We start from the raw sequence: 16,639 nt of genomic DNA on the forward strand, positions 1-16,639 counted from the left end.
GCCCAGGCCTGAGGTGACTTGAAGATGAGGGACTAGAGCAACCCTTACCCAAAATACCTCAGGTTGAGATTCCCCAGAGGCTTGCCTGAGAAAAGGGTCAGGATCCATGCCTGGCTGAAATAGAGGAGCCTGGGACGAAAGGACAAGAGGCAGGGGTGGGTCTGGGGCTCCATAGTGGTATCTCCTTCCTATTAATCCTGGGCTCTCTTCCCCCAGAATGTGGACATCACCCGAGAACCTGAGGAAGCCCTGGACACTGTCCCTGCCCATTACTGAGCCCTTTCCAAGAAGTCAAACTGCCTTTGTCTCCACTGTTTCCCACCTTTAAGTGCTGCTTACCTTGCACTTCTCTTACCTCAAGACGCTGGACTTGGTCTTACTAGAAGACCCCTGCTTCTAGTGAAGAAGCCCTCAGCATCTCCAAAACAGGTCTCAATTTCCAACTACAACCAAGGAGCTGTCTAGTTATGAATGAAGCTTTTTCTTTCTTAATTCCTAGTTCCTTATCAATAAAGCCTTCTCTTGCTGCCTACAAGGAGGGAGAGGAAGTCATTGTGAGACTTCTCCTACAAGATCTTCTTAAGATCTTACTTTGTGAAATGCCTCTGTTGCTGTGGGGTGTGGAATGGATGAGGGCTTCCTGAAGGGTAGGGTTTTGGGGTAGCACTTCTAAAAGTGAGGGAGGATATAGGTCTCTGTGAGTACCTATGGGCCTTGTTCCTTGGTGGGCAGCATGGATGAGGACATGATACCTTCATTCATACACTCAGAAGAATCTGCACCTAGACCATAGTGTTCCTCTCTTTTCCAACTCCTGCTGCCATCCTTAGTGATTTTCATGTTCATATAAATTATCCAAACCATACCTTGACCTCCAAGTCCCCTGACTCCCTCAACTCCAGTGATCATTTCCCCCTCAGCTACCCATTCCATAGACCTTGGCATCATCTAGACACCCCTCTCCCAGTATGACTTCTTAAGTACAAGGATCCTGCTATCTGACCACTGGCCCCCAGTCCTTACAACTCTGTATCATCCATAGGATCCCTAGCAGCATGCCTCCCACATAGGAGGCATGTGTGTAATATTTCTTGAATGAACAACATTTGTTCTTATACTGCATCAAGAGTATAATCTTTGGATTCCTCCATTGTCTCCTAATCGACAAGTCCTCTTCCTCCTCATTGTTCTTCCATTCCTAACCAGCTTGGATTCTATATTCCATTTCTTCAACCACTCTCTATGCACCTAGGTATTGGCAACCCAGTGGTGAAGAGACAGACTCGTATACTCACTGCTTTGATTCCTTTGTTCTTCCATCATAGCCTCCAGCAAGACCCAAACCTTGTATAATACATATTACCTTTTTGGGGGGAGAATCTACCACTTGAAACAAACCTACATTTATTTGCTTCCACAGCCACCCTTAAATCCTATTCAAAGTCAAGGTCACCCTCTATTCTCTGGCACTCTATCTCATCCCACCTTCTCAGGCATGGGCTACTTCAGTCAATTGTTGACTGTTCCTTATCTATCTCTTGTCCTTTATTGGCTTTTATATGTCCTTTATATGTCTCTGCAACATACTCATATGTCTCTCTCCTATCTCAAGAAAACCCTCCCTTGCTCCCGTGTCTACCTCTAGTCTCACTCTATCTCTCCATTCCCATACAAATGTCTAAAAATGAATCTATATTTACTTCCAGAACCCTCTCCCTCAAGTTTCTGTTCTAGCATTTCCCCCTTGACATCTTTGCTCAAGCTATAATCTTCTTGCCTGCCATGCTTTCCCCAGGTCTTTATCCCATTGAAATCATACTTTCATTTTAACCTAAAGCTGGAGCCCACCATCTCTGAAAAGCTATGCTGATATCTTTCTTTTATGAACCTAAAATGTCCCTCACAACAACCTAAGCACATTAAAAGACAGAAAAAAACTCCAATTCATTTTGCAAATTTAATATAACTCCGATACCAAAATATGACAGCACACAAAAAGCAAACAATAAAGCAGGATCAGCAAGCAGATTTTTCATAGTGTGTCACCCTCAGCTGATTGATAATATCTGCTTATACTGCTGTATGGACAAAGATTCCAAGGATGTACCTTGGATCCATGGGAAGAACTGCTGCAATTAATTAGCATTATCTGTAAACCTGGGATCTGAAAACAAAACACCAAACAGAAGCACATTTTAGCAACAAATGTTTTCTCATACTTCCATCATTGTCCTCATCTCCCTACCCAACCCTCCTACTTTAAGGTTTCTTAAAATTTCCCAGCTATTATACCCATTCCCATAGGCCATGCTGTGGAAATGTTGTAATTACCTGAAACCTCACTAGCTATAGGAGAAGCTACAGGCAACAAGGCTGGTGGCTTCACCACCAAAGCCAGCACCATTTCTTGGTCCACCGCCAAAGCCATCACCACTGCTTGGTCCACTGCTGAAGCCAGAACCTGTGCTTGGTCCACTGCTGAAGCCAATGATAGAACTGGGTCCACCATTAAAGCTGGTGCTGATGCTAGGTTCACCAATAAAGCCAGTGCTGGTGTTGGAACCACTGCCAAAGCCAATGATGGTACTTGGTCCTCCGTTGAAGTTGGTATTAGGCCCAGCACCAAAGCCATCACTGATGCTGAGGCCACCACTAAAGCCAGCACTGGTGCCAAGTGTGCTGCCAAAACCAGCATTGGTGCCCAGTACACCACCAAAGGCATCACTTGAGATCAGTCCACCACCAAAGCCAGCACTGGTACTCAGTCCACTACCGAAGATAGCACTGGTGCCTAGTCCACTACCAAAGCCAGCACTGGTGCTCAGTCCACCACTAAATCCAGCACTGGTGCTTAAGCCATTGCCAAAGATGAAACCGGCAGTGGTACTGGATCCATCACCAAAACTAGCACTGGTAGCACCACTAAAGTAAGTGCTAGTGCTAGGAAGGCCACCAAAGCATAGGTTGGTGTTAGATACACTGCCAAAGCAGAGGCTGGTGCTGGGAAGTCCACCAAAGCCAATGCTGGCACTGGGAGAAATGCTAAAGTCAGTAGTAGTGCTAAGTGCCCCACTGAAGTCTGTACTATTGCTGAACACACCGCCAAAGCCAGACATGGTGTTAGGTGCACTGCTGAGGCTGGCATTAGTGCTAACAGCACTGCTAAAACCAGCACTGGTGTTGAGTGCATTGCCAAAGCCAACACTGGTGCTGAATGAACCACTAAACCTGGCACCAGTGCTGGAAGGACCACCAAAGCAAATGCTGGTACTTAGTGTACCGCCAAAGTCAGCACTGGTGCTGGAAGAGCTACCAAAGGAGACACTGGTGCTGAGTACTCCATCAAAACCAGTGCTGGTGCTAGGAGAGCCATCAAAGCAGATACTGGTACTAAGTGTGCCACCAAAGCTGACATCAGAGCTGGAAGAGCCACCAAAGCAGATACTAGTGCTGAGTGTGCCACCAAATCCAGTGTTGGTGCTGAGTGCACCACTAAAGACTGTGCTGGTTCTGGGTATAGTGCCAAAACTGCTACTGGTAATGAGTGCACCACAGAAGCCAGCAGCTGTACTGAGTGTCCCTCCAAAGCCAGAGCTGAGTCCACCACTGAAATTGGGACTGGTGCTGAGTGGGATACTGAAACTGGAGCTGATCCCACCACCAAAGCTGGCACTGGTACAAGATGTGCCACCAAAGCTAATGCAGGTTTCACTGTTGAAACTAGAGTTGGTGCTGGCTGCACCACTGAAGCTAATGCTGGCTGCACCACTGAAACTAGTGCTAGTGCTGGGTGTGCCACTAGAGCAAATGCTGGCTGTACTGCTAAAGCTGGCACTGGTGCTGGGTGTGCCACCAAAGTTAATGCCAGCTCTGCCACCAAAGCCACCACTGGGGCTGGTTGCATCACTGAAGCTAATATTAGCACTATTGCTAAAGGTAGCCCTGGTGCTAGCTCCTCTGCTGAAGTTGATGTTGGTGCTGGCATCTGCATTTTCTTGGGCTATGGCCTCAATTTCAAATGAAAATCTGTTCCAGGACTGATCATCATCGCCTAACTCTTCCCTTGTTAGGCAGTCGATATCCATGTCATCCCAATTCCAGGGCCCAGCCACAGCTTCCTCTCCAATCCCCATTTGGGCTCTTGCCTCAGCCCTGGCTTCAGCCTCAGCCTCAGCCACAGCTGCAGCTTGCACTTCCATCTCTACTGCCTCCCGGTACTGAGCAGCCCAGTCCTTGGGGTCTTTCTTCTGCACCTGAAATGGGGATGATAATCATTATGAGGATAATAACATTTGTAATTATATATTAAGTACATACTATGGGCTTTGTATAAAAGCAATAGTAGTATTTTTTTTTTCTAATCATGGGTCAGTCCTGATATCCATTTCAGCTCTGATAACTAAGGTGCTGTGTGTGATCTTGGACGAGTTACTTAACCTCATGGAAAAGATGGAAAATGATAAGAGAGTAAGTTATGGATTAAATGTTTGTGTCCCCCTAAAATTCATATGTTAAAGCACCAGCCCCCAATGTGACTGTATTTGGAGATTGGGCCTTTATGGAAGTAGAGCTAAATGAGGTCATAAAGGCGGGGCCTTACTCCAATAGGATTAGTGTTTTTATAAAAAGAAGCTCTCTCTCTTGGGGCACCTGGGTGGCTCAGTCGGTTAAGCATCTGATTTTTTATTTCAGCTCAGGTCATGATCTCATAGTTCGTGGGATCAAGCCCTGTGTCAGGCTCTGTGCTGACAGCACAGGGCCTGCTTGGGATTCTCTCTCTCTCTCTCTCTCTCTCTCTCTCTCTCCCTCCCTCCTTCTCTGCCCCTCCCCCATTCGTGTTCTCTGTTTCTTAAAATAAATAAACATTTAAGAAAAGAGGAGGCTCTCTACCACATGAGAACACAGCAAGAAGACATTCATCTGCAAGCCGGAAAGAGGCTTCATCAGAAACTGACCCTACTGGACCTTGATCTGGGACTTCCAGTCTCCAGAACTGTGAGAAAATAAATTTCTATTGTTTAAGTCACCTAGTCTGTAGTATTTTGCTATGGCGGTGCAAGCAGACTAACACAAAGTATGAAAAAGGAATGAAACAATTAAACTTTATGTTCAGCAGCATTCTCAAACATCAATGAAGTTCCACATATGTTTGTATATGAACTGCAGGCTACCCTGTGCCTGACCATCCCTGCATGTAGCCTGCCCCAGCTGGGGGCATCCAGTACCCTTAATATAACAAGTCAGAATTCTCTCCTATTACCTTGCATGCAAACTTGAGGACTTTCATCTTGCTAGTCTCATGGTAGGAGCGCAAGCCCCAGAAGAACTCATATTCAGGTGGTCTGCTGTTAGGGACCTTCTTGTACTCCAGGTACCTTGGAGAAAGGAAATGAAACTTGCTTCTTCTAACCAAGCAAATCTGCTGTGTAACCACTGGGCACTAGATGGCAACCTCTTTGAAACAAATACTAAACTCAGCTCCTGGAGAAGGATTTCTAAGACCCGTCTTCCCCAGACTCACTCCCAAACCTAGTTCATGATCTTGGTCTCTAATATGGAGTCATTTCCCATTGGCTCTGTGCAAAGCAGTCACTTGATGCTTCAGAGAAGGAATGTATAGGGCATGGTGTCACAGGAAGGCCAAAGTATCTTGCCACCTGTGAGGAGTAAACCCAAGTTCCTGTTGGGTGTGTTGTAAACAGAGGAGCCATTCTTCAGGCACCCTGCTCTGAGCACACCCCAAAGCAAGGGTCTTGTCTTTGGTCTAGCCCAGTCCTGGAATTGTCCACTTATAGGAATGGTGGACAGAACTCAGTTCTAGGGCATAGGATGCTCTTATTACATCTAAAGCTAGTATAATAAAATGGCTGATAAAGCAATTTATTAACCAAGCCAGCACACTCAGAACATTTCAGGGCCAAACAAAGCCCCCAAATACCACTTACTTCTGCTTCACAAACTCGTCTGTGATGAGCTTCCTCACTTCCCCAAAAAGAGAGTGCCTCACCCTGACAATGGGAAAAATAACCCATAAACAGAGATGAAAACTTCCCAAATGAGAGCAGAGGCATTTCTCAACATGGAAGAGACCTCTCTAGCACATGCAGCAGTCCCAATGAAGCCGGGAGAGTAGTGAACACATGGTCGCTGGAAGCAAGAAATTGAGGCCAGATGGTTCTTTGTCAGGGATGCCCCTGAAGTTCTATCTTATATCTCAGCTTAGAATGACATAGGAATTACATAGGGAGAATGAACTCCAGAGAGTGCAGGACCATTTCATCATCCACCCAGGTCAGAACCCTGGACCCTCTACCCAGTCCAGCACCCTTGCCCACTCCACCAGACCACCAGACTGATGAATTCCTGGGATTCCTCTCTTGTCAAAGGACAACATGGACAGCAAGCACTGAAAGAGCCCAATCATACCCAGGGCGCAGCCCCAGCTTTCGCAGCACCTCCCAGATGACAGCTGCAAGGGGAGGCAAGAGGAGACAGGGACAGAAAATGAACATGTGGAATTCCAACTGTGGCCACCCATTCAGGTGCATGCTCAGCCACTCACCCTCACTGGCCTTGTTGCCATTCATAAAAATGACACTCAGAATCACCATGAGAAGACCTAATTTGGGTGTGTCCTTGGTCCTAGGGGAATAACAGGGTAGAGAGGAGGTTTATGTCTAGCAGCCATCTGCAAATAACACACCAGTCAGTTCACTAAGCTAGCCTCTCCCAGATTCCTCAGACATGAGAGAAATCTGCCCAGTCTATGCTTCAAGCTCTATGTGACCCTGGGCAAGGCACTTAGACTCTTGAGTCCCAGTCTCCTATTCAGTAAAATGGGAGAATCCAATCTTCCCCTGCCTCAGGTTTCTAATAAGATGGAAGAATGCTTGTTAAACTGGTACAACCCAGGTACCCAGCCAATGTGAGTCCCTTCTTTTTCTCCCAGATCCTTATGCTCCAAGAGAATTCTAGGAACGGCCCCAGTGGTGGCCCCTGTCCTTTAAGAATCATGATTCACCTACCCTAGGAAACCCTCCTTTGAGAATCACTCTACCAAAGCCAGTAGGAAGAGACAAGCAATGACAGGTCTACTTTCCTGGGAAGCTTCTGAAGAAACAGAAAACCTGACAGTAGGAATGCACTGCTTCAGGCTTCTACACCTTCATTCAATCATAATCAAGCACCACTACCGTGTGCAGGGCTCCAACTGGGTGTAGGAGCTGGAACGGGGACTTCTTCAGCCCTGTCTTCCTGCCTCTCCAAGGAGATATGGGGAGGGATGACAGGGATGGGATAGGGCCATAGACAGAAGAAGAGCCTCCCTCCCATCCCAGCCCTTTCCCAGCTTACGTTCCCAGTATGCCTGCAGAGGATTCCTGAGTGCTGATCAGAATATACAAGCTAATTTGCTTATCAATTTCCTTCAGATTGACTCGAAACATCTGCCAAGTAAAAGAATAGCCTGTGAGATCACAAAATTCAGCCTAGGCATCAATGATCTTCTTGAGCATCCCACACTTCCCTGTGTAGAGTTTCAAGTGTGTGTGCAAAATCAGTGAGATAATGCACGCAAAGCACTTAGCTAAGTTGCCACCACTACAGCAAGCAGGTAAGAAATGTACTATTATTATCAGCATCACCTTTGTAATTAGTGGGGATGTAGGGATACAGAGAATGGGGAATGAAAGGGAGAGGTGAGCATCTGAAATACATTACAGGACATGTCTAGCAGCAGACAGGACTAAATTGGGAGGCATGGGTCCTAACTGTGCTTTTACCACTGACTTGCTGTGTAACCCTGGGCTAGTCTATGTTCCCACTTAGGCCACTGTCTGCCCATATGGACAGTGATGGGGTTGGATTAGTGAGTCTCTGTGGTCTATCCCGGAAGGGACATGTATGTCTTTGATTCAAGGCTTCCCCGTTGCGCCCATCCCCCAGGGCTGCCCCTTCACCTTCTCCAGAGCGTAGCTTGCTCGTTCAATGATCTCTGGAAAATATTCATCATATTCTTTGATGATATCCTTCAGCATGTCTGTAAGAAGGGAAAGGTAGGAGCAGCTGGGCTAAGCAGGGGCCACAGAGCTGCAGCCCTTTTGACAACCTGTGGGCTCAGTGCAGTTTGAGTTCTGAACTATGTTAACAGGAGATGCCAGCCATGGCACAGTGTAAGAAGGAAAGAGGAAGACATATGAGAGAATGAGGAGCTATAAAGTAAATGGTTACCCCAGGGCATGGGAGAGATGGGAATCGACAGGAGATTTCAGGGAGGAGGGTTGGTATGACTCTACCTGAGCGCTTGATGGGGATCTTTGTCTGGTCCTTAACCAACAGGTATTTCACCAACTTATTTGCCTGGGAGAAGAGGAATACATGGGGAGATCTCAATATGTTTTTAGAAAACTTGGAAGAATGACAGAAAAGAAGAAAGGTGAAAAAAAGAAGAGACTGGACAGCATTGGAGTCTTACCCTTTCTTGCAAAAGAGCCACATCTCGGGGTGGCGGAGGCCTCCAGCCCCATGGGACCAACCTGTAATTATCGCCACCTCTCTCATCCCCATTCAGATGCTTGGACTACATCATTAGAAAGAAGGAAGGTCCAGAGTCACCAGGTGAAAGAGACAGCTCTGTATCCTTATCCTACCTCCTCCTAAAAATCCCCTAAACCCTCCCTGTAATGGGTCTTGACCTTACAATTAGCGACCCTGAGTCCCAGATTTGTCTTTCACTGTCTTCCAGGCAGGAGTTTCATTTCCCTATCAGGACAGAAGCCACCCAAGGGCAGGACCTGGGGTTCCTCCTCTTCGTTGGCCACCACTGACTGGACAAGTCACTTCACCTCTCTGAAACTCAGCTTTCTTATCTGTAACACTGTATCTGTGATCCCCAGATAGCAAAAGTTACTTTCAAAACATAAAGACAGAACCTATATGACTGTACCCAAGATAAAGCCTGCTTCATGGTAACTATTATGAAAATACAAGTTGAATTATATCCAGGTTGTAGCTAAGTGTATGGATGTATTATTTCCCCACCAATCTATGAACCGTCAGGGAGCAGGAACTATATTGCATTCTTCTCAGCATCTCTCACAGCCTATCTGAACACAGGTACTGGCTCAGACTAAAAAGTCTCAGTAAACTTTTATAGAACAAATGAACAAACTATGAGGATAGGAATGGGAAAGAAATGAAAATTAAGGGTGGTAATGTCAGAGATCTCACCTTTTGTTTCCTCTTGCCCCGGGTCCTGGTTGTAGGCTCCAGACTCAAGTGAGCCAGGTAGTCATCTGCCAGGGCCTGGACAGCAGCAGCAACCTGAGTCTCAAGGGCATTTATGTTGGTCTTAAAGGTGGCCATCTTGGCCTGGGCCCCTTGGTCAACAATTTTAGTCTGGCTTTCATCTATCTTGGCCTTAGTGGCAGACTTATGAGCCCTGGACCCTCTCTTGACCTGGAGGGTGGCTGCTAGGGCTTGGTTTGTGACCATTTGAGTGGCAGGTGGAGCCTCAGAGGCCTCATAGGCAGAATTTGGGCCTTTAATGGCAGTCTTCTTGCCCTTGAATTTTTTGGGCCAGATAGCTGCTGCTGTGGCCTCAATCTGCCTGGTAGCTGTCTCAGTGGCATTTGGGGCCTCTAGAAATTCAGTGTCACTATGTATGCCCTTAACAGTTGCCTTCTTGGCTTTGGAGGCTTTATTAGTTCTAATGCAGGCTGCTGTGGCATGAGTAGTAGCTGCCTCATTAGTAATTCTGCCTTGGGTAATAGCTGTGTGGGTGGTGGTTAAAGCCAGTGAGATATCAGTAGCACTAGTTATAGCCTTATCAGCAGCCTTCTTAGCTTTAGAAGCTTTCTTGGGCTTAGTGGGGGCTATCAAGGCCTGGGAGTTGGCTGACTCAATGGTAATTGGAGCCTGGATAGCCTTCAGGATGTCTGGTAGGTTGAGGGCCTGTAAGGGTGTCTTGATCTGTGCAGTAACACTCTCATTGCCAGTTAGAGATTGGAAGACTTGGTCTGCCTTAGCCATAACACTCTTTGTCTTATTGGCTTTCGTAGGCTGAGCAGTGACTGAAGAAGCCTGAGTATTGGCTGTTTCAGTGGTATCTTCAGCCTGGTTGATCTGGGGGATGGCAGGCAGGTTTAAAGCCTGCAAAGTTACTTTAGGCTTGATAGTGGGAATCACATTGGTAGATGAGACTGTAGGGGCAGCAGGTATGGTCTTAGTAATAGCCTTACTAGGGGACTTCTTGGTCTTGCTTTTCTTAGGCTGGTTGGCAACTGGTGGGTCCATGGCCAGAGGGTCCTTGGTTGCTGCCAAGAGGGTATGCATCAGCAAGACTCTGTCTTCTTCTGTCGTCCCAGTCTGTATATCTGGAGGGAAGTGAAGCCCCAGGCTCCCAGGGGGAAACAGAGGGCCCTACACACTTAGGATTATGATCTGCTGAGCCATCTGGCCTCCCTACAGCCCACCCTTTCCACGAAGGCCTCCCCTTCCTCTGCGCAGTGATTGAAGGGGAGCATGAGGGAAGAGAAAGGGAGCAGGAGATAGAGTAAAGCAGGTTTTCCTCCCCTCCTCCTTCCCCTGATAGGGGGAGGGCTGAGACAGGTTAGGCAGGAAATTCTTCAACTATAGAGTGGTAGGGGGCTCAAGAGCAATAAATGAACTCAGTACGGGACAGATGGACTGGTGAGAATATAAAGAGACCTCACCTGGAATGGGAGCATCCTATAACCGTAGTCATTTCTCCTATCCATTTTCTGAAAGGCCGAGTAACAGCTGAGCCTGAGGGGAAGGGGTCTGAGTTAGGGAAGAATGAGAAGAAGAGGGAGATTCACCTGACTTCCTGCCTATCCTGAAGGAAGGCGGAATCTCATCTAACTTTGGACCCCAAACCCTTCAATGACTGGGTTCTCACACCTAGAAACCCAGACCACCTATCCAAACCCTAGCTCCTTTTGCCTCCAAGAAACTGCAAGTCAGTTATACAGCCCCGCCCCGTTAGCTTACACACGCCCCCTACTGCAACTAAATAGTGCGCATGCGCACCAAGTGGTGCGGGGGTGGGAAGAGTAGTATGTATTCATGCTTTCATGCACATGCGCTTTGGTGGACTGGACAGTCAGACCACCTCAATCCCACAGACACCCCCTCCTCTCAGAGCAGCAGAACATCTCGGCCAGCCTAACTGCATCCTATTCCTAACTGCATCATATTTCAGTCCAAACGATCCCCCAACACCAGCCCGCTCCCTCCCTGCAGGACTACTTTGCACCGCCCCTTCCCCAACACAGCCCACCTCCTCTTTGTGGTACAGACACGCACCCGCCCCTTCCTGATATGCCCCCTCCCTCCGTCCTGCAGTATTTCTCCACACCTCCTCTTTCCCTAATACGCCCCTTCCCTTCTCTCTGCAGTATGTCCCTGCACCTCCCCTTCCCCCAAACCGCACCCACACTTCCACGTTTACAAGTGACCGGTTCGCCCTTTCTGCGACATGGATACCCCACCCACACATCCAACGATATTACGCTATAGTGTATTCCTTGTTCCCGAATACTACCAGGTTCTATCCCTTCCCATTTCAAACCATAATCAACCAGGTCCTAGCCCCTCTTTCTGCCCGTCTGAGTTAGGTCGTTTTAGCTATTCAAAATAGATTTTGCCCCTCATTTCTGGGTCCTGATCACTACTTCGGTGGCCCAAACCGGATCCTGTCCCCTTTCGCCAGCCTACTAGAGTCCTGCCATAGCTTATCTCCCTCCCGACTCGGGTGCTGCTTCTTTTTCTACTGCCTGAACCTTTGATTGATCTTTCTGCAGTCCGAACCGGGTCTGCATCCCTCCTTTCTGCGGCTTGAACAGATTCCAGATCCCTCCATTAATAAGGCCCAAAGGGGATTCTGCCCCCTCTATCTCCCTTATGAATAGGGTCCAGGCACCTCTGAACCAGACCACTTTAATGTGGTTAGTTTCCAAACCCGTAGCAGGTTTTCTTCAAGGCTTAGGGTGTGTGGAGTCAAACACATTGAAGCCACAGCCCACAGGCCCCCGCAGGGTCTTCACTAAAGCTGGGCACCTTAGCTCACCTTGTGCTCTGGAGTCCAGAAGGCGTCCGCTCTCTTCAAGCCTCTCCTTAGGTCTGAGCCTGTCAGCTTCCCCTCCCCAGCCGGAAGTGGTCCTGCCTTTTTCCACCTCCAGAGGGGTCTCCTTCCTTGCCTGTCAACCTCCACCCTTACTCACTACTTTCAACCTTCCATTCTCCTCAGTGTGGTCGCTTTTCTGCATACTACCTCTAATTCAGCTATCGCTCTCTCCTATTCTCCATTTGATTTCTCTATCCCCCACTCTGTATCCCCATTCTTATTTGACTCCTCTGTTCCCCCTAAGAGGACTGTGCTTCTCTGAGCTCCCATACCAATCCTTCCTACAGCACCCCCGCATGCCAACACTAATTACAGAGTGTGTTGTTGTAGTGTGTGTCTGGGTCTCTCGCCCTGGGAGCTGTTCTGGGGCCAGAGGTCTAGGTCATATTCATTTCCTTCTCAAGTATGACCAGATTAAAACATTTAGAATCTCTAAACACTAAAAAATAGGGTGTGCCACATCATATGCAATTCAGAATAAAAACAGGAAGGGTAAGAAAACCTACCAACGTTTTTAAATTTATCCCTGATGACTATATTGATGCTTTCAAAGAATATCAACTTATCTGAAAAGCTTTATTAGGACCATGTTCTCCCTTTACAGGTGCACTAAACAAATACTTAGACTCTTTCTCTCTCTTGTGAAATGGAGCACTGCTCCTCAGCAAAGAGTTCTTGGGCATTTATTTATTCGTTCAATCATTAATTATATGTTGAGCACACAGCTGTGTCAAGGTGCTTGTTGGATGTGGGCAAAGACAAGTAAGATAGGATAGCTATACACACACTCACACACACACACACACACACACACACACACACAATGGAGTATTACTCGACAATCAAAAAGAATGAAATCTTGCCATTTGCAACTAGGTGGACAGAACTAGAGGGTATTATGCTAAGCAAAATTAGTCAGAGAAAGACAAATATCATATAACTTCACTCATATGAGAACTTTAAGGTACAAAACAGATGAACATAAGAGAAGGGAAGCAAAAATAATATAAAATCAAGGATGGGGACAAAAACATAAGAGGCTTTTAAATATGGAGAACAAATAGAGGGTTAATGGAGGGGTTGTGGGTGGGGGGATGGGCTAAATGGGTAAGGGGCACTAAGGAATCTACTCCTGAAATCATTGTTGCAGTATATGCTAACTAACTTGGATGTGAATTAAAAAAATAAATTAAATAAAAATTTTAAAAAACGATAGTAGCTGTCTTCAAAGATCTCAAATCTATTCTTTTTTTCTAAATATTATTTTAATTAATTTGTTTTGTTACATTTTTAGTTTAATTCCAGTTAGTTAACATATAGTGTGATATTAACTTCAGGTGTATAATGTAGTGATTCAACATTTCCATACATCACCATGAGCTCATCACACATGCACTCCTCAATCCCCATCACTTCTTTAACCAATCCCTTCACCAACCTCCTCTATGGTAACTATCAGTTTGTTCTCTATAATTAAGAGTCTGTTTCTTGATTTCTCTCTGTCTCTCTCTGTCTCTCTCTCTCTCCTCTCTTATTTTTTACCTTTGTTTGTTTTGTTTCTTAAATAGACATATGAGTGAGGTCATATGGTGTTTGTTTTTCTCTGTTATTTCACTTAGCATTACATTCTCTAGATACATCCATGTCAATGCAAATGGTAAGATTTCATTCTTTTTATGGATGAATAATATTCCATCTTCTTTATCCACATCTTCTTTATCCATGGACACTTAGGCTGCTTTCATATGTTCCCTATTGTAAATAATGCTACTATAAATATAGGGGTGCATGTATCCCTTTGAATTAGTGTTTTTGTATTCTTTGGGTAAATGCCCATTAGTACAATTGTTGGATTGTAAGGTAGCTCTATTTTTAACTTTTTGAGGAACCTTCATACAGTTTTCCACAGTGGCTATACCAGTTTGCATTCCCACCAACATTGCACTAGTGTTCCTTTTTCTCCACATCCTCACCAAAACCTGTTGTTTCTTGTGTTGTAGGTTTTAGCCATTCTAACAGATATGAGGTGATAACTCACTGTAGTGTTGATTCGCATTTCACCCATCATATGTGATGATGAGCATCTCTTCATGTGTCTGTTGGTCATCTATATGTCATTTTTGGAGAAATGTCTATTCATGTCTTCTACCCAATTTTTAATTGGATTATTTGGTGTTTTGGGGGGCGAGTGTTGAGTTGTATAAGTTCCTTGTATAGTTTAGATACTAACCCTCTATCTGATATGTCATTTGCAAGTGTCTTCTCCCATTCTGCACGTTGCCTGGTAGTTTTGTTGACTGTTTCCTTCACTGTGCAGAAACTTCTTATTTTGATGTAGTCCCAATAGTTTGTTTTTGCTTTTGTTTCCCTCACCTCAGGAGACATATCTATTAAGATGTTCCTATGGTCAATGTTAAAGAAGTTACTGCCTGTGTTCTCTTCTATGATTATTATTATTTCAGGTCTCAGATTCAGGTCTTTAATCCATTTTGAATTTACTTTTCTATCTGATGTAAGAAAGTGATCCAGTTTCATTTTTTTGTATGTTACCCTCCAACCATTTGTTGAAGAAACTGTCTTTTTGCCATTGGATATTCTTTCCTGCTTTGCTGAAGATTAATTGACTATAGTTGCGGGTTCATTTGTGGATTTTCTATTCTGTTTCATTGATCCATGTGTCTGTTTTTGTGCCAGTACCATAGTGTTTTGATCACTACAACTTTGTAATATAACTTGAGGTTGGATATTGTGATGCCCCCAGATTTTCTATTCCTTTTTCAGATTACTTTGGCTATTCAGGGTCATTTGTGGTTCATTATGAATTTTATGATGCTTTGATCTAGTTCAGTGAAAAATGCTGTTGGATTTTATTTTATTTTTTTTAATGTTATTTTTGATTTTTATTTTGTTTTTTATTATTTTTTTAAATATGAAATTTATTGAAAACTTGGTTTCCATACAACACCCAGTGCTCATCCCAACAGGTGCCCTCCTCAATACCCATCACCCACCCTCCCCTCCCTCCCACCCCCCATCAACCCTCAGTTTGTTCTCAGTTTTTAAGAGTCTCTTATGCTTTGGCTCCCTCCCTCTCTAACCATTTTTTTCCTTCCCCTCCCCCATGGTCTTCTGTTAAGTTTCTCAGGATCCACATAAGAGTGAAAACATATGGTATCTGTCTTTCTCTGTATGACTTATTTCACTTAGCATAACACTCTCCAGTTCCATCCATGTTGCTACAAAAGGCCATATTTCATTCTTTCTCATTGCCAAGTAGTATTCCATTGTGTATATAAACCACAATTTCTTTATCCATTCATCAGTTGATGGCATTTAGGCTCTTTCCATAATTTGGCTATTGTTGAAAGTGCTGCTATAAACATCGGGGTACATGTGCCCCTATGCATCAGCACTCCTGTATTCCTTGGGTAAATTCCTAGCAGTGATATTGCTGGGTCATAGGGTAGATCTATTTTTAATTTTTTCAGGAACCTCCACACTGTTTTCCATAGCGGCTGCACCAGTTTGCATTCCCACCAACAGTGCAAGAGTGTTCCCTTTTCTCCCCATCCTCGCCAGCACCTAGAGTCTCCTGATTTGTTCATTTTAGCTACTCTGACTGGCGTGAGGTGGTATCTCAGTGTGGTTTTGATTTTTATTTCCCTGATGAAGAGCGACGTTGAGCATCTTTTCATGTGCCTGTTGGCCATCTGGATGTCTTCTTTAGAGAAGTGTCTCTTCAATGTTTTCTGCCCATTTCTTCACTGGATTATTTGTTTTTTGGGTGTGGAGTTTGGTGAGCTCTTTATAGATTTTGGATAGTAGCCCTTTGTCCGATATGTCATTTGGAAATATCTTTTCCCATTCCGTTGGTTTTAGTTTTGGTGATTGTTTCCTTTGCAGTGCAGAAGCTTTTTATCTTCATGAGGTCCCAATAGTTCATTTTTGCTTTTAATTCCCTTGCCTTTGGAGATGTGTCAAGTAAGAAATTGCTGCGCCTGAGGGCAGAGAGGTTTTTTTCCTGCTTTCTCCTCTAGGGTTTTGATGGTTTCCTTTATCCATTTTGAGTTTGTTTTTGTGAATAGTGTAAGAAAGTGGTCTAGTTTCAACCTTCTGCATGTTGCTGTCCAGCTCTCCCAGCACCATTTGTTAAAGAGACTGTCTTTATTCCATTGGATATTCTTTCATGCTTTGTCAAAGATTAATTGGCCATACTTTTGTGGGTCCAATTCTGGAGTCTCTATTCTATTTCATTGGTCTATGTGTCTGTTTTTGTGCCAATGCCATGCTGTCTTGATGATTACAGCTTTGTAGTAGAGGCTAAAGTCTGGGATTGTGATGCCTCCTGCTTTGGTCTTCTTCAAAATTACTTTGGCTATTCGGGGTCTTTTGTGGTTCCATATGAATTTTAGGATTGCTTGTTCTAGCTTCGAGATGAATGCTCGTGTAATTTTGATTGGGATTGCATTGAATGTGTAGATAGCTTTGGGTAGT

At 45.1% G+C, this 16,639-nt stretch overlaps 2 protein-coding genes and 1 non-coding gene across 9 annotated transcripts in view; 1 reads left to right on the top strand and 2 right to left on the bottom strand.

Annotated features, from left to right (window-relative positions):
- The window catches only part of PFKFB1 (6-phosphofructo-2-kinase/fructose-2,6-biphosphatase 1), a 113,272-nt gene extending 112,689 nt beyond the window's left edge, over positions 1–583 (top strand). For all 7 annotated transcript variants that reach the window (XM_019436667.2, XM_053891573.1, XM_019436669.2 and 4 more), the window contains one exon: positions 217–583. In XM_019436667.2, coding sequence (XP_019292212.1) covers positions 217–276 — 60 coding nt within the window. In that variant the 3' untranslated portion in view covers positions 277–583. The remainder of the gene's footprint in view (positions 1–216) is intronic.
- A 1,360-nt stretch (positions 584–1,943) lies between these two features.
- TRO (trophinin) lies at positions 1,944–12,351 on the bottom strand. The gene is made up of 12 exons (XM_019436670.2): positions 12,089–12,351; positions 10,713–10,785; positions 9,229–10,419; positions 8,474–8,578; positions 8,295–8,358; positions 7,959–8,038; positions 7,354–7,445; positions 6,563–6,642; positions 6,427–6,469; positions 5,946–6,008; positions 5,261–5,375; positions 1,944–4,253 (listed from the first exon to the last, which is right to left on the bottom strand). Exons 2-12 carry the CDS (start codon positions 10,755–10,757, stop codon positions 2,343–2,345), a joined length of 3,789 nt encoding a protein of 1,262 aa, XP_019292215.2. The 5' UTR covers positions 10,758–10,785; positions 12,089–12,351; the 3' UTR covers positions 1,944–2,342.
- Positions 5,613–5,741, bottom strand: LOC128774014 (small nucleolar RNA SNORA11). Its single transcript, XR_008418494.1, has one exon. It is a non-coding gene; the product is annotated as a small nucleolar RNA SNORA11 (small nucleolar RNA).
- Positions 12,352–16,639: the final 4,288 nt, after the last annotated feature.

The sequence above is a fragment of the Panthera pardus genome, unplaced genomic scaffold, assembly GCF_024362965.1.
Source record: "Panthera pardus isolate Hobbes unplaced genomic scaffold, ASM2436296v1 HiC_scaffold_27, whole genome shotgun sequence".
NCBI lineage: Eukaryota > Metazoa > Chordata > Mammalia > Carnivora > Felidae > Panthera > Panthera pardus.